Source organism: Astyanax mexicanus, chromosome 17, assembly GCF_023375975.1.
Source record: "Astyanax mexicanus isolate ESR-SI-001 chromosome 17, AstMex3_surface, whole genome shotgun sequence".
Taxonomy (NCBI): domain Eukaryota; kingdom Metazoa; phylum Chordata; class Actinopteri; order Characiformes; family Acestrorhamphidae; genus Astyanax; species Astyanax mexicanus.
The window spans coordinates 17086294-17109157 of record NC_064424.1 but is presented as its reverse complement, the minus strand read 5'-3'; the positions used below and the strand labels follow the sequence as shown (position 1 = coordinate 17109157).

The 22864-nt window shown below is 37.4% G+C and overlaps 1 protein-coding gene across 2 annotated transcripts; it reads left to right on the top strand.

Annotated features, from left to right (window-relative positions):
• Nucleotides 1-544: 544 nt before the first annotated feature.
• Nucleotides 545-18149, top strand: slc25a14 (solute carrier family 25 member 14). Of its 2 annotated transcripts, XM_007244443.4 has the most exons (9): nt 545-717; nt 1937-2035; nt 2988-3126; nt 4897-4991; nt 10542-10627; nt 10921-11016; nt 12093-12217; nt 12758-12971; nt 14465-18149. In XM_007244443.4, the coding sequence occupies exons 2-9, from the start codon at nt 1972-1974 to the stop codon at nt 14504-14506; spliced, it is 861 nt and encodes a 286-aa protein (XP_007244505.2). In that variant the 5' UTR covers nt 545-717; nt 1937-1971; the 3' UTR covers nt 14507-18149. The 2 variants fall into 2 exon arrangements, with proteins under 2 accessions (XP_007244505.2, XP_022531984.1); XM_022676263.2 differs by lacking the exon at nt 545-717 and having other exon boundaries at nt 1918-2035.
• The last annotated feature ends 4715 nt before the right edge of the window (nt 18150-22864 follow it).

Below are 22864 nucleotides of genomic sequence, written 5' to 3'. Positions count from 1 at the left end.
ATATATGTATTGCTTTATTTAACATGTTTAAGGACAGAGTAAAAAGCTTACAATTATTTTTAAGAACAGAGTGACATTTTTTAAATATTGTTAAGGACAGAATTACATTTTTTAAAGACAGTAACTTTTTAAAATAAAAAAAATATGTTAATTTTGGTTTGTTTGGTATTTTTTCAGAACAGATTGTTTTTTCATTTTTAGGGACAGAGTGAGTTTTTTTAAGGGCATAGTGATGTTTTGTTAATTTTTAGTGGCATAATGTTTTTTTGTTAATTTTTTAGGACAGAGTGATGTTTTTTGGTGATTTCTAAGGACAGAGTGATGTTTATTTTTTATTTTTCAGGACAGAGGGATATATTTGGTAGTTTTTATGGAGAGAGTGAATTGTTATGTTAATTGTTAAGGACAAAGTGACATTTTTGTTTTATTTATTTTTTTAAAACAGGGTGATATTTTTGGTATTTTTTAAGGACAGAGTGACATTTTTTGATCATTTTTAAGGACAGAGTGACATTGGGAGGCGGAACCTGTGGCGTCATGAGAAGTGGGCTGGACTTCCGGAGAGCGGTTCCTCTCCTCAGGCGAATCGTGGGAAAATGAAATCAAACTCCAGAGCTCGTTAAGTTTTCTCGTGTTAAGTGAAGAAAATGCCGCTTGTTATCGAGGGGATGTAGTCGAAGACTAGAGAGCGGAGAACTGTTGGTCGTTAAGAGTCAGGTAGGAGCGCTGCGAGAGCGATAATGGCGGCAGTTTGTCTCGCCGAGCTGTTTTCTACTTTATTACTGAGCGAGGAGTTGGGCTGCCGCTGCTTGCTAACCGCTAGCTTACCTAACGCTAGCTTAGCTATGTGGCTCAGCGGTCAGAAAGCTAACAGCACTAGTTGAATACTGGCTAATAAAAACACGGCTGTAGTAAAAAGCTCCGAAGACACGAAGACCACATGAACATGATAAATACATGTAACGCTAGCTTAGGTTATGTTTTAGACATTTGTGCTTCGGTTGCGTTTTTTAAAAACTTGTTTCTGCTCGTGTATACTTGTCACTTTTTTAGTTAACTTAATGTTGTATTATTCTCTAGCTAACCTACCTTGCTTGCGCTAGCTTATGTTTTTTTTTGAGTGAGCTCACTGTCATTGTTTGCTTGAGTGTTAGTTAGCTAGTTAGCTAACCAAGGTTAGAGGTTAGTCATCTAGTTAGCTATACAAAAGTGTAAATTGCAGTTAAAATACATTAAATAATAATTTTCTCTAATAACATTTAAATAAATGTTAAAAATATTATTTAATCACCACTTCAACTAAGTTTCATTAGGATACAGTGATTTATTTAACTAATTACTCTGTTCAAATATACTAGCTAGGTTACGTAGCTAGACTTATAGAGTTATGCCTTTAAATATTGCTTTATATATAATACATGTATAATTACACATATATAATATAATATATATATATATATATATATATATATATATATATATATATATATATATATATATATAATTGTTTCCCCCTATATAGCTGTAGAGTTAAATGTATAAATACATATAAACCGCTAGGGTTATATAAATATATATAATGAATATACGCCAGGGTAGGTTAGTTAGTAGCACAACTCGACAGAACACCGGAGATGGGTACTACTGTCAGTCAGTCCTGCTGTTAACTAAAACGTGCAGGAGCGAAGGTCATTTCGACCAATCAGAAGCCAGTATTTTGTGATTGACAGCGGGCCTGGCCAATGAAATCTGTGATGGCGCCTGCATGAATCTTTGATACGGTCTCTGTGTGTGTGTTTTTTTTTTTCTTTCGCCGGTTCACATTTGGTTATGCAGCTGACTGCACTGGGTGTATTATTAACGGGCTGGACGATGCTGGGTAATGTGCGATGGAAGCAGTTTGTTTACAGCAATTTTGGCCTTTTTCTGTTTTTAGTGGGCCTCCAGCAAGCTGAGGGCGCCGCGACGGAAATGGCAAACCTCAACTGGAAACCCTTCGTCTACGGAGGGATGGCCTCTATCGTCGCCGAATTTGGTGAGCGGTGCACCTGCTGGATGTTCACGATGCTCAGCATCGCTGCACAAAATGACATAATGGCCAGACGGGCTGGATTCATGTGAAATATGTGCTGCTTTTATTCATAGACTGCAAGATATTGCAGCTCAGTGCCAGGAGATGTAAAGCAATTCAAGTAAATGCAGTGCAATTCAATGCAATGCAGTTCAATGCTATAATTTAATGTAATGTAATCGATGCTGCTGCTGCTCGGGCCGGGATTGTAATGTGAGGTCGGAAGTAGCACATTTCCTTGTCAGTCCAGATTGGAGGGAATCTGATATGAGTATGACTTAAACATGGGCATTTATGCTACTATGCAAAAGCGGTGTAATGCAAATTATGTCCTTAATAAGTCTAAATAATGAATTGCCATTCAGTTGTTCTAGTTTTAGATGTTATGTATGTTATATATACATATACATATATGCATACATACATATACATATATGCATAATATATACAGCTCTGGGGAAGAAATAATAGACCACTTAAAACTGATGTGTTTCTTTGATTTAACCAAATTTAACCAAAACCTCTGAAATATAATCAAGAGGAAGATGGAAGATCACAAGCCATCAAAACAAGCTGAACTGCTTAGTGGCAAATCCAAAAGCAGTGTGTAAGACTGGTGGAGGAGAACATGCCAAGATGCATGAAAACTGTGATTTAAAAAATAAAAGGGTTATTCCACTAAATATTGATTTCTTTTTTTCTTTGCAATATTTGAAGTTTGACAGCTCTTCATATTTTTTTGTTATTTCAGCCATTTCTCATTTGCTGCAAATAAATGCTCTAAATATATATATAAATAGCAAAATCAGAAAAACTGATTCAGAATATGAAGTGGTCCCTTTTTTTTCCCCCAAATCTGTATATGAAATGTAACACTAATTGACTGTATGAAATCCCCCCTCTGTGAACCCTGCAGGTACCTTCCCCATTGATCTGACCAAGACGCGGTTGCAGGTCCAAGGCCAGTCCCAGTGCATGGAGGTCCGTTACAGGGGCATGTTCCATGCCTTACTGAGGATTGGACGGGAGGAGGGCATCCGGGCACTTTACTCTGGGTAGGGGTGTGTTGTGATGTGATGACATGTTGCTGGAATGGTGCAGTGAGTTCCTGTGTGTGCTTTTTATATTGCATTTGCACACAGAAAAAAAAACAATAACTCTGGAGTTTTCTCATTGGACAGTGTTGCAGGATGTTGTTTGTGTGTCGTGTGGAGTCCTGTGCTCTTTGTTGGAACTTACAGCTGCCTGTACAGCACAGGATAGATAGTGTTCTCTAACTGCTATTATATGACTCTTAGGTCATAGTGGTGGCCTTAGCTGCAATCAGCTAAAAATAGATGATATTAAAACCACATGTTGTAGACAGATATGTAGACAAGCTGCTGAGGCTAGTGCTGCCCACAGGTCTGGCATGGCATGGCGTGTGATGTGTTGTGATGCCAGTTCTAGTATATCAACAAAACATGTCTTTTATGGTCATCATGGTTGTTTAAGAATCAAGTAATCCATCAACAATTTAAAAATGAAGACTAGAAGTGTGGTGAAATGCTGCGTGTCTTGTCAAAATGCAAATGGACTTGTCCAGCAAGCTTGGGGTATTTACGTAATTGGGAGCAGTAGGCAAATAAATTTAAAAGGGAACAAATGGATCATGCACTGTAGTCTGGAATGCTGGTACATTGGATAATCAGGTAATCAGTTGGTTGCATATTTTGTATATCTGGCATTTAAAATACCAATAGAGCCACAAATAACTAATTTTATGTAAATATTTAGTAAAGGCTTTCTCTTTGTGTGTGTTGCTCTGTAGTGCATGCTACTCCTGCCCTGTAAAAGTCCCTATATATGTTTTTTATTATTATTAAATAAACAACATGGTGACCATCCACACAGTATTTTACATGCAAGATGACAGAGTGCGATACAAAATGTACAATTTTTTTTTAATTACTGTTGCCATCAGTACTGAGTAGGTTGAACCTTTGTTAAAGCCTCACATAGAATAAGTTAACAAAAAGAAACATGTAGTCCTGAGCATTTAATTCTGGTCTTTAAAAGCTGCCAGTAAAACAGTATTTTATAGTTTCAGATATTACGTAGATTTTATGCTCCACTGTAAAATAGTAAAAACTCTGAAATTGATTTAAATAGATGGATTAGGACAATCCTAACGTACATTTTTCAGTCATTCATCTACTGTAAATGCATTCAGCGTTACAAATGAACTCGAATGTTTGATTTCTTCTGTTTGTGGTAATGGAATTTATATTGAATGTAAAACTGATTATATTGGTGTTTAGGATCTGTAAGACAATGAACTCTATTGTAACGTCAGGGTTCGCACAGTCATGAAAACCCTGGAAAAGTAATTTAATTTGAAAATAACAATTTCCAGGCCTGGATAAGTTTTAGAAAAAAAAATGGAAATGTATTGACTGAGAGAAGCTTTTTTGAGCTAACAAATACATCAGTTCAGTTAATTCAGTAATACGGCCCTACACAATGGCGCTCTCAGGTTCTGGCACAAATTTTCTTATAATTGAAGATTGTGTCAAAATTTATTAAAAATGTATCATTTAGTTTTAGTTGATTTTTGGTTTTATTGTCCATGTCTGCACTTATGTTTTAAACATCATATATGAAAATTTGCCCTTAAGAACATGGAAAAGTCATAAAAAAAAGTCTTGGAAATTTATAAGTAAAAAAAAAAAAAAAAAAAAAAATTTCTGCAGTAAATTTTCCCCCCTTGCATTTCCTTTAGTGTTTGCCAATTAAAGGATGACCGATGACTAAAATTGCTTTTATTATTTCTCTGTGATGTTAAGGATTTCACCTGCCCTGCTAAGGCAAGCCTCATATGGGACAATAAAGATTGGCACGTACAACACACTGAAGAAATTATTTGTGAGCCGTCCTGAAGGTGAGTGAGAAGGATAACTCTGCATGCTTCATTTACTTCATTTACCCTCCATATTTTAGTAAAGTGGGGCAGTGCAGGAATGTTTAGCGCATCACAATGTGGCAGAAATATACTCTTGGCCAGAGATATCGCACTTCATGCCACACCTTTTCTCTGTACACTTTTAATGACTTGATTCAGATAGAGGCAGCCAGGCAGCACCATTGTTGAAATGGAACTTATTATACAAATACGTTTATCTGCAAGAGCCTGTGACTGCTTCTTGCTTTTATCAGGCAGATCTGAATAAAATATTCTCACTATGTAGCTTCATGCCACATTGTATTAGGATTGGACAGTATCTGCTTTCTGGGACCCCAAAGAGTGTGGACCTAATGCAGTATTTATGCGAGTTGGAAGCAGGTTTAAGTTTTAATTCCTTTGACAGATAATATTTTAAGAAAAGACAAAGGGTCTGTATGTCTGTGTCTATTAGTCAGCTTACCAGCATGGGGCTATATCATGCCAATCAGGCAGAATAAGGGCTTTATTTGTAAGTAGCAGAAGAACTTGAGCAGCTTATAAGCATTAGCAGATAGATGAGCAGAGCACAAACAAACCCGTTATCTCCTTCATATTGATCTAACAGTTACTTGATAAGTGGTGATAATCCTAGGGTAGATAGCTGACTAACAGGCTCACACACCACAAGGCGTGTCCTGTAACTCTTCTACCAGTCAGTCACCTTCACTTGCTTGTATTTCACCTATAATCACCTACAGTGTATTTGCTCTGGTCCAAGTCAGTTAACATGTTTATAAACTTGAATCATTCTCCTTTGTTTTTTTGTTTTTTTTAATATGTGGAAAAATTTAAGGAAGAGCTTTCAGGCCTCAAATAATACAAAGAAAACAAGTTCATATTCATAAAGGTTTAAGGGTTCAGAAATCAATATTTGATGGAATAACCCTGGTTTTTAATCACAGTTTTTATGCATCTTGGCATGTTCTCCTCCACCAGTTTTACACACTGCTTTTGGATAACTTTATGCCACTCCTGGTGCAAAAATTCAAGCAGTTCAGCTTGATTTGGTGGCTTGTGGATCATCCATCTTTCTCTTGATTATATTCCAGAGGTTTTCAATTTGGTAGAATCAAGGAAAAACATAATTTTTGTGGTATTTTTTTCTAGGGCTGTATATTTTTTTGTGGAAGATAAATTGTCCCAGACATTATAGTGATAAACTAAATTATTGTAATTTTAAGACCATTAATTGCCACTGACACAATGATAATATACTAGTTATATCAGTTTAAAAACAAAAACAATTTAATTCATCATAGTTTGTGAATGTATGTATTTTTTTCTTCATTTGCTGCAGTCCACACTTTGTGTATGGAGTTGCACTTACTGAAGCATTGGTCATTTAGCACGACTGGCTAAAATTCTGTTTACTGTAATAGATGTGAAGTAACATACAAATAAACACAACAGACCGTATCACCATTATCACCAAATATTATTGAGGCCATGCCCATTTATTCTACAGTAATTCGATGATATGATTATAGTGACAGGCCTAGTGACTACTGTATTCATACCTGCCCAAACAGTTTGCATTAAGCGTGAAACCAAATCAGAGTCTGAACTAACAAGACTAAAAATTACAAGTGTGAAAATACATTAAATTTGTGACAATGTGACGTCCTTTAGCCAGAATCTAAACTGTCCTGTGGTGTGTGGACTGGTTAGCATGTCAGCTATGTGCTGGATTATTTTAGTACATTGTTGTAAGATGCTTATTTTTTTTTCAAGTGATTAAAAAGTGATTTTATTATGCTTGTTAGCTTAAGTAGAAGTTCTACTATTGCAGATCTCCAAAATTGTATCTATTAATGGCAGAGTTAGTTATTGCTACCTTTTTCCTGAATTTATAAGAATGTAGCCCCTGAGACCATTCATCATTACCAGCGATTATGCTACTGGCTCTGTCTGGCCTGTCTAAGAGGTGGATGCTGACTTGGTGGGGGTGGGGTCATTTGACACACTGAGACTGAAATAGCAGGGGTTCAAGTTAAACATGATGTTCATGACCCGTTTAACTGAGTAGAACAAATACAAAATACAGATAAAACTGTTATTTATAGAAAGTTCATTCTAAATACACAGTATGGTCAAATGTTTGTGTGCCCGTTGCAAAAGGAGATAGACACAAACCTTTTGGCACCATGCATAAAACCAGGCGTGGGCTAGATGGGTCTAAAGTTCCACAATATTGAGCTGTGGAGCAATGCAGCTGTATTCTCTGGAACGATGGTGCTGATGATGGTGCTCTTTTTGGACGTGTTGCAGATGCTCTAGGTTGGTGATAATACCTTATTGACTTATAACAATGCCTCATCCCTGTCTTCTCTGGACAGTAGATACGATTACCGTATCTTTTGCAATATAAGGCACACTATTATAAGGCACACTATCAATAAGGGTCTATTTTCTGGTGTGCTTTCATACATAATGCTCACCGGCACTAGTAACTAGAAACTAGAGTTCAGCCCAGTTCCAAAACCTGTAAAGCTAATCTAAGTAAATCTTAGCTTAAAAAACATTTCAGATGAATCAGACAAGTCGAACGAGCACTGGATGTTAATCTACACAGATTTCTCTCCTAAAAAACATTTTTTTTGTGTGAGTAAAGTGCTTCCATGTATTTACAGTAAGCTTTAGCATTGGCATTAACAGCTAACCACCAACAGTTAGCAGCTAATACCACTTGACAGAGCTACACTGAGGAACCCTGAGTGTTCCAGTAAGGCTGGAAGATATTAGCTAGTGGTTTGTCCCACATAGCTTCTTTTAACACTGTAAACACGCAGACTACAGTCTGATATACTCACCTCTGAACAGCAAAAGAGCTAGCACGGTTAGCGGCTAATGCTAATGCTGCTCCAGCAGTGTTATCCGGGGTTAGCAGCAAGGTAGGGGCCGATAGTACTCACCTGTGGACGGCCAAAGAGCCAGTGCTATCTGGGGTTAGCAGCAGGTTACAGGCCAATCATACTCAACTCTGCATGGCCAAAGAGCTAGCGCTCAGCACGGTTAGCAGCTAATGGCAATAATGTTGGACAACTAAACTACTTCAGTGGAGTGGCTTTACTGCTACTTACAACCTGACTGGTAAAATTCATACATAAGGTGCAACAGATTAGAAGACTCACTGATGATTTTCTTGACAAAATTAAAGGTGTGCATTATAGTGTGAAAAATATGAAAATACCATTGATTTTAAAAGAAAGCATGTATGAGCTGGGGTTACAATACTTTTATCCATATATTAAAATAAAATACACATTTTTAAACTCTAGACTCTAAGCCTTGAGTTGCAGTTGACAAATCATGCACTGCCAGCACCTTCATCTCACAGTCTGTCTCTCCAAAGCCTTTTATTCTTATTGTTGTGACTCACTTGTCCAAAACAAGGTGCATCCACCGTCACTAACGCACAAGCCAAACAGGAGATGCTGAAGGGAGCGGCAGAGTGCTGTCCGCCACGGCCCATCACTCTCTTATCTGTCACTGGCGCCAGCATATTTCCACCCATATCCACTCTCTTCAGCAAACAACATCTGCATTACTTGAACCCCTGCTGTAATCCATCAGAACCGGCAAACCTTCTGAATGAGGTCAATGGCGCCTTCACATGTGTTGTGGCATTAGCATATCTTCTTTTATTTTATTTTCATTCTTCTTTTCTTTTTTTTTTTTGAATCTCTCACTGCATGCTTTGCCAAGGATGTTGCCACTTTGTGTCGAATGCTTATTTTGATACAGGCTTTGGTTTGCCTGCTGCTGTGGGGGTTCCAATGCCAAAATGAACGGGGCGTGCTGGACCACACTAACTGTTGGTCACATTGATCAAGGACTTACTGTAACTATTGTTCTAAACTCGATCCATATTCATTTATTTTACCCTCTTCTCTTCCTTCTGTTATAATGAATGCTGTATGTAGATATAAAGTGGTGATTAACACACAATTTCTCTCAATTTTAGACTTTTAGGTTTAGTCAGGCATTTGGGATAATCTATGAGGCCCTTACTACAATCTACTGCATGATTTTTTTGTGTTATTGTAATAGAAGCTACATATAATTAAAAGTTTGTTTTTACCACAGAAATTCTCACTATTTATTATCAGTATCATTTAGTGTTAATGCTTAGTCCTGTAAGAATCCTGTAGGGGAAGTTCAGTGCAATGGCAGTTTTAAGTAAAGTGTGCTGTAAATTGAGGTTTTAATAGAGCTAAACTCAACTATAAACTCAGTCAACTCTAAGTCTCTAAGTCTAACTATGTATCATTATGTAGAACAGTAGAAATAATAACTGCTCTTAACAGTTTTTTTAATAGAAAAAAAAACTTATTTCATGCACATCATATGTAACTTAAAAACCTTCATATTTGAGTGTGATCTTTCTTGTGTGGGTCTTCTCCTTTTTAGTGAGGCACACACAAGTGATTACTAACATCTTTCCTCATGGAGAATGTACAGGATGTTTATTATGAAGTAATTTCTAACAAATCCTAGAAATCTGTGATTGTTTAGAATAACTAGAATCTAACTAATTTACTTTTAATGTACAGACAGTCCAGACATCTCACAAGGCCCTTGCAAATGTACCGTATTTTTCACACTATATGGCGCACTGGTCTATTTTCAATTATAAGGTGCACTGGATTATAAGGCGCATTTAGGAGGCACTATAAAGAATTGAGCAGGTCTTGCTAAAGTTAAGTAAAACTAAGCTAAGTAAACAAAACTGTAAATACAAATTTTGGGTGAGATTTCTTTGAGTGAGTAAAGTACTTCCATTTATTTACAGTAAGCTTAGATTTCCAAATTTCTCCAGCACTAAGGCTGAAGCATTAGCGTTAGTGGCTTATGCTACACGACAGCACTATACTAAGTAACCCTGAGTGCTCCTGTAAGCCAGGGCGATATTAGCTAGTGGTTCTTCCCATGTAGCTTGTTTTAATACGGTAAACCTGCAGACTACAGTCTTATATACTCTCCTCTGAACAGCAAAAGAGCTAGCACGGTTAGTGGCTAATGCTAATGCTGCTCCAGCAGTGCTATCCAGGGTTAGCAGCAGGCTACAGGCCAATATACTCACCTCTGAATAGGAAAATAGTGGATAGCGGCTAAAGCTAATGCTGCTCCAGCCCCGAACTAAACTGAAACTGCTGTATAACACTGTACCTCAGCAGAGTGGCTTTACTGCTCTTTACAATTTGACTGGTAAAATTCATACATAAGGCGTTCTGACAATTTTTGGTAAAATTAAAGGAATTTCAGTGCCCCTTATAGTGCGGAAAATACGGTACACATCTTGCAAACAATATACTTTTGTTAGTACAGCTAGATTTTTGTTATTGCATGTCTGCCTCTCGTCTTGTTTCTAGTTTAGAATATTCTGTCAGTATTTTATTATTTCTCATTGCCCGTGCTCTGTCTGTTTCTTATTTTGAGTGACACGTTCAGAATGCTAACAGTGTCTGCTGTCTTTACTCCTTGCAGATGAGACCATGGTAATTAACGTGTTCTGCGGTGTGGTGTCTGGAGTACTGTCGTCTTCTTTAGCCAATCCTACAGATGTGCTAAAGGTGAGCAACATTAAACTCGGTTTCAGTCTCTTGGCTTAAAGAAAATCTGGTTTAAGGAAGAATTGAACATTCTAGAAAGAGCTCATGTTATGCTGTATTTCGAGTATATTAAACAGATGTAATTTAATGCTGTCTTTTATCTTGATGGATATTTGAGTTGTCTGAAAGGGATGTTCATAGGAAGCATTTCTCCAACTCTGTATACTCTCGCTCAAAATAGCATCTGTGTTGAATGGATGTGGAGGGGGCTGTTTGTCTGTTGAAGTTAATTGTCCTCTCTGTTTTGTGTACAGATTCGTATGCAGGCTCAGGGCAGTCTGCTGCAGGGTAGTATGATGGCCAACTTCATCAACATCTACCAGACAGAGGGCACCAGAGGTTTGTGGAGGGTGAGTCAATGAACAGGGACTGATGGGTAATTTTTGAAGTAAATTTCTGTTTGTGATATTGAACCAAGTGCTTTTTTTTAAAGATTTCTTTTTCAAGACAATCATATTTACCATATTTTTTTTTTCATATATAATTTTTCCAAAAAGCAGAGCGAAATAGTCAGAAAAATACGGTACCATACTTGTGCTTGGCACAGGTGTAATGTGGGCCCCCCTTTTTAACAGTGCCTGAAGTGCTGGCCATCTTTTGATGTGGTTCATGGGAGCAGTGGAGGTTAAGAGCCTTGCTCATGGCCCCAAAAGTAAACTTATAGTAGTCCTATGGACAGATTCTCCCACCTGAGCTGTGGATTTCTGCAGCTTTTCCAGAGTGACCATAGGCCTCTTGGCTGCTTCTTTGACCAGTACTCTCCTTGCTTGGTCTGTCAGTTTGGGTGGACGGTCATGTCATGGTAGATGTTTCACCCATTTGTAGGTGATGATTTGAACAGTGCTCTTTGAGATGCTCAAAGTTTGTGAGGTGAGTTAAAGAGAGTTAAAGAGAGAGGTATAAATACATTTGCAAGCCACTGTATGTTCTATTTCACTGGCACACTGCAAACTAATTGTCTTACAGTAGCCTGTAAGAAGTGGTATGAGCGTATGTTATCTCAATTCTTATTTTGTATGTCTCTATTACACAATTAATCATTGAGTAAAGGCATTCTGCCCCAACCGAATGTTTCCTTTTGCATTTGTATTTGATTCACATTTGCTTACACTGAGCTTGTTTTCCTTTTTAAAGTGATTTGACAATGTAAGAATTTCTCTCTGGAAACAATGTTTGAATGGTGGTTTAATGAGGGAAGTGTCCCCATGCTAACCTAGTGGACAATGCTTTATCTTTTTAGAGTAAAGGGAGGCCCCGCCCAGTCGTAATAGATTGTTTATAATAAAGTGCTTGCTGAGTGTAGGTCAGAGCTGTTTTTCTTCTCATTACTTTTTTGGTGGTTTAGTTTTTGTGTTTTTGAGATCTTACTTTGATTCATAATCCATTAATAAATATAAATAATAAATATGTTATTCTGTGTTTGCAGGGTGTCATTCCTACAGCACAGAGAGCAGCCATCGTGGTTGGTGTAGAGCTGCCTGTGTACGACATCACCAAGAAGCACTTGATTCGTTCCGGCACTATGGGAGACACTGTTTTGACTCATTTTATGTAAGTAAAATGATAGAAATTAAATTAAATAAGAAAATCTAATCATATGACGCAATTGTGCTGCATCCATTTGGCTCAGATATCAGAGCTGGGAATGATGTCACATTCAAGTTGGCTGCATTCATTCCAGTTAAAGAGTATTTTGTGCATCTGAACCTCATGTAAGAATGTCCACAGAGATGTTGGACACTACTGTGTGTATGATTGATTTAATTAGACTCAAATAGCATAGAATAAGTGATAATAAACTGTATAAAACTACTGTTTTTAATTACTGTTGATATGGAGGCAGCCATGTTGGATTCTGAACTTGGGGTTGGTGAGGCTCTCACAACTCTCTGAATAGGAATTCCAACATGTAGGAGCGTTCCAGTTCCCTACTAGTTCAGTTCAAATGGAACACAGTATTATTTACACCACACCTCAACATCAGTTGATGCAATGAGTAATTGCATCAAGTTTTATAGTCTTGATCACATGTTGTACATGTTGGTCAGAGAGAAGCCCACATATTTGACCTTGCTTGTTGTGTGTTGACAGTTCCAGTTTTGCGTGTGGCCTGGCAGGGGCACTAGCGTCTAACCCGGTGGACGTGGTGAGGACTCGGATGATGAACCAGCGTGTGCTGTCTGGAAACCTGCTGTATAAAGGCACGCTGGATGGACTAATGCAGACTTGGAGAAATGAGGGCTTCTTCGCTCTCTACAAAGGTTTCTGGCCAAACTGGCTGCGCTTGGGACCCTGGAACATCATTGTATCCTTAAATAAACCAAACTCTATATTCCAAACGTTTTTTGAAAAAACTGTTGTTTAAAAAAAAAAAAAACATTGCACATTGTGGATAAGATTGGACACCCCTGGGTTGATTATACCAATCAAGAACAATCTTAGGAAAACCAATTCTTTGTTTCTATAAATACAGGAGCATCTCAAAAAATTAGAATATCATTGAAAATTTACTTTATTGACCATCAGAAAATTTAAAATTTTATTTGTAAATCAAGGAACCAGAGTCTGGAGGAAGAGTGGAGAGACACACAGTCCAAACTGCTTGAGGTCTAGTGTGAAGTTTCCACAATCAGTGATGGTTTGGAGAGACATGTCATCTGCTGATGTTGATCCACTGTGTTTTATCAAGTCCAAAGTGCAGTGTTTTCCCACAAAATCCTACAGCATTTTACGCTTCCCTCTGCTGACAAGTTTTATGGAGATGTGGATTTCATTTTCCAGCATAACTTGGCACAATGCCCACACTGCCAAAAATACCAATTGGTCTTAAATAATATTCAATTTTTTGAGACACTGATTCTTGGGTTTTCATTGGTTGTAAGCCGTAATCATCAACATAAAAAATAAATGCTTAAAATAGATCACTGTGTGTAATACTTTTTAGTTATATTCCAATTTTTTGTTATGCACCTGTATTATCCATTTGTTCTGCTCCACTGATCATATAAGACACTGTTGTTCTATAATTACAGGCTGTAGTCCTGTATCTGTTCTGCATAATTTATCATCCTTCTTTCATCCTGTTTTTCCATGGTCTGGACCCCAAAGAGCCACTGCTGCAGTGCTGAGAATGAGCACTACCCAAATAATACTTTTCCTGTGTTGGTTCTTCGGGGTCTTAATCATTGAAGAAAAGGTTTGAGAAGAAGGATAATACAGAATGCAGAGAAACAGATAGAGAACTACACTCTATAATTACAGAATTATGAAGTGGGTAATTGTAGAAACAAAATGGTCAAAATGTTATGCTTGTTTGGTGTATGCTGTGCTTTTTGCAGAAACTGTCCACTAGATGTCAGCATGTTGACACACAACATTGCTTTAAGTCAATTTTTGACAGCAGAAAGAGCCTTAAAATGAGGTATTAGCATAAACAATATAGACATGTTTCTCCAATGGCACTATGCTGTGATGTATTCTACAGGGTTTTACCCTGTTTTTTAATCACAGTTTTCAAGCATTTTGGCATGTTCTCCTCCGCTAGTCTTACACACTGCTTTTGGATAACTTTATTCTAACCACTGCTGGTGGTGTATATATATATATATATATATATATATATATATATATATATATATATATATATATATATAATATATTTCTTTACATTTTACATTTAACATTTCAACATTTACAGTGTGGTGACTTAATTAATTAAGAAATTAATTATGTTAAATATATAATGTTTTTTGTTGGCCATTTTACCAGTGATATTACCTTGACTGATGTTTTTTTCAGTTCTTTATGACCTACGAGCAGCTGAAGAAGCTTCCATTATAGCTGAGCCAGTGACACTCCGCAGGCTAAAAGAGTGTGTGTGGAGGGACAAGGGAACACAGTGCACCTCTCCTGCCTTTGTCCTTCCTCCAGCATTCGCAATCCCTCCTCCGTCACTCATTTTATGTGCATGCTTATTTAAGTATTTGTTTTGTTTTTGTTTTTTTTTTAAAGTCCATTTTTGCACCCAAAGCCTTGTTTTCTTTTTCTCTCCTGGCAGCTAAATGGTAGGTCAATGCTTGGAGCACAAATCCTGTCGAGTTACTGTCAGAACAGTCAAGCTTAATCAGCCTAGAGCCACATCTAAAATAATCTGAAGTAATCGATTTTTCCGTGGAGAAAAGTTAAAGGAATACAGGAATTCTCAAAGTGGTTTCATATTTGCTTTACTTAATCTAAATGTGCTGAGTGTTATTAGGAAGTTCCTTATTGCTAGTGACAAAATTGATATCAGCGGTGTGTGAAAGGCTTTTAAAATGGTAGTTGAGGGGGAAAAATATGATTAACATGATCTATTATTTATACCAGACGCAGTCCATCAGCAAAGGCTGTTTGGTGTTTGATAGTTTCTTTTTTCGTTCAAAATGGGAGATTCTAGGCTTTCTAAAATTTCTGCCAAACACTTGACTGAACCTGAAAGGCTGAAAGAAACTTTTAACCAGTATTTGAAACATTCAGTTCTGCTTTATATGTATTTCTGCCTTAGTTTATAATAATAAAATGGGGAGGATCTCTATCTTTTTTTAATCTCTTTTTTAATCCTGGTGGTGGGTGGCAACTGTCTGAATAATGGATGTTCCAGCTAATTGATTTTGGGACATCTAAAGCAGAAAGGCCTCTGATTGGCTGTTGAGAGAGCATGGTCAGTTGTGTTCTCTCAAGCTCCAGCTGCTGATGCCCTCCAAACTATTTTTACTGAATCATTTTTTTTTTCAATTTGATTACGCAGATTTTTGATACATTTTTGCAGAGCTTTTTAAAGCAAAATGTTCAGTGGGATTTTGGTGTGTATTTAGGTAAGTCTAAGGAGAACGGGATTAGTTTCTCAGAGGACGTCTGTAAAAAAATATTTCACACTTCTGCTTAGTGATAAAACTGTTGCATCCGGAAAAAAATCCTTAATCTTTACTCTGGAAAAAAAATCCTTAAAAAAAGGACCAGAGTTTTTTGGCTTTCTTGGTCACATGACATCGCGTTCAGTAGCTCCTCCATTTCCACTCAGAAATGTGCAGCCGGACGGGACTAAATCATCATCTCCCAATGTGAATTCAAAAAACATATAGATGTCAGATATCAAACATGTCTTTGCCTGTACCTGTGGTGATAAAATGATAAATCATAGTAATTAGATCTTTAATCAATTGTTGAAATAAAAGGCACCTGGACACTTCTTTCATACGTCCTGTGGGTTCTAAGTTTCCCTAATACCTGTATATGATTCTGTTACAAGCAGTATGGTAGGCAAGAGTATCATGAAGCTAAAAAACACGAGTTTGTGCCGATGTTTCAGGTGACTTGTTCTTCTTTTTGCGTTAAACGAAACGCAAAATAACCACAATAGTTTTTTTCTTTTCTTGCACGCACATTCGCTTAACATTGCTTCCTGGTCTGGCTTGTGTTTCGTGAAGTGGCGCCAGTTTAGTTAGTTAGAGAGGGAGTTTTTTCAGGAGTGTTTAGGGTCCTGCCAGTCTTCAATTCAAGCATACATGTGTGGATGTGTGCAAGTGTATGTATGTGTGTATGTGAGGGTATTTGTATACACCCAGGCACGCATGAATGAGTGTGATGAATGGTAGGTGTTGATAGCTGTACATATACGTCTGTTTTTTCTTCTTCTTTTATTAAATTCAACTCCATGAAAGATGTGCATAGCTTTGGAGCGCTGGCCTCATTTCCAAAGTGTACTGTACAGAGAAACTGCACTGTTGAGAAGCTGACAAGTTTTTTTTTTTTTTTTTTAACACAGCACAAATTGTGTTGTTAGTAAGGTACTGTTACATATTGGACTCTTTCTAGTCAGAGGAATTTCATGTGGTTGAGCCTTTTCACTTTATTTGCGTCCTGCTTTTACAATGCCTTTTAATTCTACTCATGCCTCTCGGTCACTGGTTACCAAAAATGAAAAAAAAAAAATTTAAAAACAGCTACGCTTAAGATTTTACGCTTAAGAATCAGCAATAAGGAGTTTTGATTCTTGTTAAAATAAACCCATTGTGAGGTTTAGAAGCTAAACTGCTTTCTTATTTGCTGTTTGTGGAGTTTGTAACCAGCAGTTAAATATTTGTCATGATTTGATGAATTTGTATGAAAAGCCGGTTTTGAAATTATTATTATTATAAGGAGCTACAGTGACGTCATGCAGATCGATAACTCAGATTTTAATGTTAAATACATGGTCATACACAATGTGTACGCAAGGTGCAGTACACACACAGAAACGCTAGGGGCAATGTAGTCACTGTAAGATAATGTCCTGGCTACTGTGGCAAGTGGAGCCCTCTAGTGGAAGCCTCCAGTAACACGTGTAGCACAATAGGCAAGTATGTGAATCTTTACATTGGTCGAATATATGGCCAAACTGTAAGTATATCTGTAGCCTGTTGTCACATCTTGCGCTTTATTTCAGTTCACCTCAGTTGTTTGTACGTTAAGGGTTGGGCCTTGAATGTTTATAAAATCTAATGTCTGGATTATTTCACCTCCTATTTTTCCTCCTGTCTCACATCTCTTTTCTTCTTTTTCTCCTAAGCATGATGCATGCTGTTGTCTTTAGCAGCTTTTAGACATTGTAAAATGCCTATGTCCATGTGCTGCCAACATCAGGAATCAAATTACCCATGTGCCACTTTACTTTTGTACAGTTCTATCTCCTATATATTTTTTTTTCTATTTTCTTTTTTTTTTCAAATATATTTCTCTCCATCTCTTTTCATTATCCTTTTACGTTTTTGAGTTCTGCCTTGAATCTGAGCTTTAAATTTGGAATTCCAGTGACCTTAGCTACTGTATAGCTATTTTTTATTTTATTCCAAAACCAAAGGACTTTTATTTATTTTTTTGCTCAAATCACAGTTAGTGTACATTTACATTGTGCATACAGTACGTGTAACTGATTGATTATGTAGGAATTGGTTTGGCATTTGACCATGGAGATATGGATTGTATAAGTTAACAGTTAAAAAATATCTCATCATGGTCTCTAAATCTTCATTTGAGCTTTAAAAGTTCATAAAAATTGATATTAGCAGATATTGGCTTTTATATATGGGCGTATTATAAATCGGTTTGGGTTTTGCAAATGGAGGATGAGTCTGAATAGGGAATTGTGAATATATTTTAGTCATACAATGACTTCAGTGAGGTTTATTTTGCTTTCTTTTATTAGTTTCTTGTACGTTTTTCATACGCTGTGACCTCGTGTCGTAACTGTTTGCTGGATTGCTGGTCCGCTCACTCTTAGTCACTTGACTTGCCAAGTTCTTTGTCACCTTTGACAGATTTCAGCTATGATGTTGAACATGCAATCACACTGTATAATAAATAATTTGTTGCTTGATTATGAATGATATAAAACTTAGCTATATTCTCCGGCTGGTTTTGCTTTGTATGACATAAATGTGCACCTAAAATAAAAAAGAAAACATTTCCTGATGGCTGTTTGTCTTGATTAATCTTAGTTGTTGACATTCGGTTATTGGGTGCATTGAGTACTTGTAGTACTTAACACCTCTGGAAAAGCATCTTTGAACAGATGAGTCCAAAATAGGACTGTTTTATTATTGATCAATCAACAATTATTTCTGCCATGCTCCCAATCACTATAAAATGTCAGAAATAGCTAAGAAGTCATTATAATCAACATTGTAAATGATTTCAAATAATCATTGTAGCCATACTCCTTGGTAATGCACATTATAACTAGGGCTGCACGATATTGTAGAAAAAATAAAATTGCAATTGTTCTTTTTTTCGACTATATATATATCCTGATATTAAACAATGCAGGGCCCATGATGTCACCAGCCCCGCCCCCACCCGCACGCTCCGGATTGATCAAGGGCCGAAACAAGCAATGCCCAAGCATATAGATGGAGGCTACGTAGTTACCTTGTGTTTACTCCTGCCTTATGCTTGTGCTTCTCAGGCAGCAGGAGCCTGTCACTTACACAGAGACAGCGCTGTGTATCTACTTCTTAAAACATTGCAACATGACGTGTTTGATGGAATTGCCTTAAGTGACATCGCACGTCCTGCAATGTGACTATTGTGCATGCACACATCGTGATGACGATGCTTAAACAATATATCGTGCAGCACTAATTGAAACTTTTAGTGAACGCAAAACAACCTCATTGTCCAGAACCCTACTGTGGCAACAGTCAGTCGTGGCAGAGGTTCAAAGATGTTTTGCTCCTTCTGCCTCTAGATGCTTTGATCGTGTGCAGGGAGCTGTAAAATCTGAAGACCATTAAAGGATGTTTTACAATGCAGGGCCCATGTTGAAAAGCTGGGTTTCTGCCAGAGGTCAGCGGTCTTCCAGAAGGACAATGACTAAAGTATTTTTCAGAAACCACCCAGAAGTGGTTTAAAACAAACCTCTTAGTAATTAGTCCAGATCAAAGAATATTAAAGGACACCTGTGGAGAGTTTGCATCCTTCAGATCTGCTACTGAGCATTGCCTTTGTGTGGTGATCGGAGCCACTCCTCCAGTGGTTCATGCCTTAGCATTTGCCCAACAGTATTCCGTTTTCTGTTTGGTTTGCACCATGATGTCTATCATTGCTGCACTATAATGTCTCTGGAGTCCTGATATTGTATTGCCTTTCTTGTTGTTGTTTCTTGTACCTTGAACTGGCTTAATGTTGAGACAAGCAGTCTTGTAACCAGATGGTGGGCGGCTTGGTCCCCTGGAATTTACAAGACATGGGAGAAGTGCCTTTGAGCAAGACATCTCTCAAGCAACTGCTGCCCACCACTCCGGGCATGTATGCTCATTATATCAATAGGTTAAATGCTTGATCTATTTTTTTCCTATTTCTACAGCACAACTAGTGATTGGTTCTTCTTCCTCTTCATCATCAGCCTACAGAACAGAAGCTGCAGGTTGTTGCTCCACCCATAAAGAGCATCACTTCTAATACTGAAGGACAAACCTGTCAGTAAAATCTGCTGAATCTCCTCTCTAGAATCTAGACTGTCAAAATGGCACAGATACAGGAATTGAATGAACATCTACTGCTGTTAAGCTGTTAATCACTGAAGTCCAAAATGTGTGGGAATGCTATAATAAGATATGCAAAACAGATGAATGCAGAAGAGGTTATAAATAGGGTTAGTTCCTTTTCCTAACACTATTTTACCTAACAGGAAATTTACTGTGGCTGTTTATGATCCGATAAGCTACCATTAATCCAAAAGAGAAGATCTGACACCTAACAGCAAAGATAATTTGTCAGACCCTTGAGAAGTGGTTCACTGTTCTACTGTGCAGCAACACCTACATAAAAATCACTTAGATAAAAAATAAAACAGGATCCAATGTTTTCAAAGAAACTTATTAACAAGTCTGATGGTTTGAAATATAACGTTTTGGGCCCAATAAGCCCAATTTTGAAGACAAAATGGTATTTTTGAACAGCAGATGTAAAAAGAACTCACCCTCAACTGTTGAATTCATTATGATTTGGGCTTATATTGTAGCCAGTTGCACATGGAACATTTTACTTGTGCAAGAAAAAAGATATTCAGTTAAATACCAGCAAATTCTTGAAGCAAACACACATTTGTAAAAAAAAAAAAAAAAAAAAAAAAAAGAAAAGAAAAGAATGAGATATAATGCTACAGCAGGATAATAATCCTAAGCACACCTGTTTTGGGTTAGTGCCCAAAATGCAACATGCAAACTTACCCAAAGAAAAACAACAAAACATTTTTAGCCTTATCTTTCAACTTTCAGCATGTTTTACACCAATGAAAGCATAACATGAGAGGAATTGGGTGTGGTCTGAATCCACCCTCTGGTTTTGCAGGGAGGAGTACTTGTGAGTGTTAGCTCACTTTTCTGGATTCTTGAAGGTTAGATAAAAAGAAATCTTCTCTAGCTGATTATTTTACCTCGGTTTAGGTTTATGTTTATGTTGCACACCAACTAATTTATTCATGTTAAACCGGTTTAAATTTGTTAGGTTGGTGAATTAAACATAGAAAACACCTGGTAACTTAAAGCTTAGTTACACAAGACTTGCCACCAAGGGTACAACTTTTAAATGCTAGCTGACTAACTATAGCATGAGCTTGTCTGGAAGCTTAATGCAAAGATTACCAGCATAGAGTCAAAGAAGCGAACCATATTCATGCTTGATTTAAAAATGCAAGCGAATGTGTAAACCTGCCAAATCCCAGCCAATACGCTCATGTGGGGCTCAGATGGGTGAAACGTGGGCACAGACTGGATTTTTTTTCACTTTACAATAAGGGTACATTAATTAATGCTACTTGTGACACTTTCTCATTCAATGTTTTTCTTTTTTTTTCCTACATTACAGAAATGAATACTAAAATCATCTGAATTAACACTGAAGTCATCCCTTATGTTTTCCATAAAGGAACACATAAGGAATTATCTAGTAACTTAAAAGTGTTAAACAAACCAAAATACATTTAGGTGGCTCTTATCTGGAGTGCTGTTAACTTCTGAGACTGGTAACTCTGATTAACTTAGAGTTAACTCTCGCTCTTCCTTTCCTGGGGTGGTCATGTTGAGAGCCAGTTTCATCATAAAGATTGACTAATCTTCACTTAAAGTATTTTTTCCTTTACTTAGTTTGGTAGTTCTTGCCATAATATGAATTAGACCATCACTCATACAAATTAACACTTTTTCTTTACTGGAACTGTATATAAAAGACCCAAGGAGTAGGAGAGTCATCATGACACTTATGAACAGCAGAACTCTGATCTGATCTGAGATGAGTCCTCCTTTCCTAATCAGCTCTTTGAATACATAGATAGAAATGTTCAGGACAGTTTAGCCTGCTGAACTGTGTGTGAACAATACATCCCATCATCATTTGTATAATCACCATCAGTATAATGTAGTGATAAGCCCTATGCGGATGGGATTTGTATCTCAGGGGCACGTCTGTGAAAAATATTTTACACTTCTACTCAGTGATAAAACTCTTGCATCCGGGCTGCAATTGAAAAAACAGGAGGACCAGTGAGTTTTTAGGCTTTCTCGGTTACATGACATCGTGTTCAGTAGCTCCTCCATTTTCATTCGCTGTTGTGTTTACGTGGATCTCTGTGGAAACGTGCACCCAAAGTGTAATTTCCGTGCATGGCAGTGGACAAATAGATATTTTATTAAACACAAGGTGACAAAACTCAGATATGAGTCAGAAAGGGACTAAAATTATTGGAAGACCACAGAGTTCAGCGAAAAAACAGTAGGTAATTCAGTCTGTAATTTTCTCAGAGGACGTCTGAGAAAAACACATACATGGTCGTTTTGAATGGGAATAAAATCACAGAGGATCCCCCATAAAAGAGAAAATTACCCGAGGACCCTCTGAGAAACTTTAGTAAACTCAGTAGTCTGTAGGTTTTTCAGTTTGCGTGTTTCTGTTCATAGTGAATCCTCGGAATCGACTCTTTGCTCTCCTATCTCATACAGAGGTGCATGAACGCTCATGTGGGGCTCAGAATGGTTCTGAATGGTTTCCATGTGAACATGGGCTCTGAATGGGTTCAATTTATGGGATTTTATTCATGGTGAATCGAAGTGAATCCTCGGAGTCGACTCTTTTTCTCTAGGTACAATGTGAACACAAAGGTATGACCAGGCCCCGCCCACAGCCAGTCCCCCGCGACTCCTCCTGAGAAGGGTCTGTCTGCAGAGCCGCAGAGCCACGGATATACGCCAGCAGATTCACGCCAGCAGATTCAAGCCGGTGGCATTCTGCGCATGCGCAGTAGGACAACGCGATTCTGCTGGGATTGAAATGCATGTTTCAATCCGAAAAGGCAATTCCGTGCCAAAATATGAGCAATGTGGCACATGTTGCCAAAAATATCACTGCCCGTTGTGCTCCATACAGCATTATAAGCCAACATCGGCCACAAAACTTAGGAGTCACCTAAAACTCCATTTTAACCGAGCAGTCCAACATGAAGGTAAGTCAGTGAATACAATAAGTATTTTACACAATCGTTATATTATTATATTAATATCAGACTATAGACTATATAGAGTATATATGTATGTATATATATGTATATAATGTATATACATATATATATATATGTGTGTGTGTGTGTGTATACTTCACAATATACGAAATATACTTTATAAAATAGGC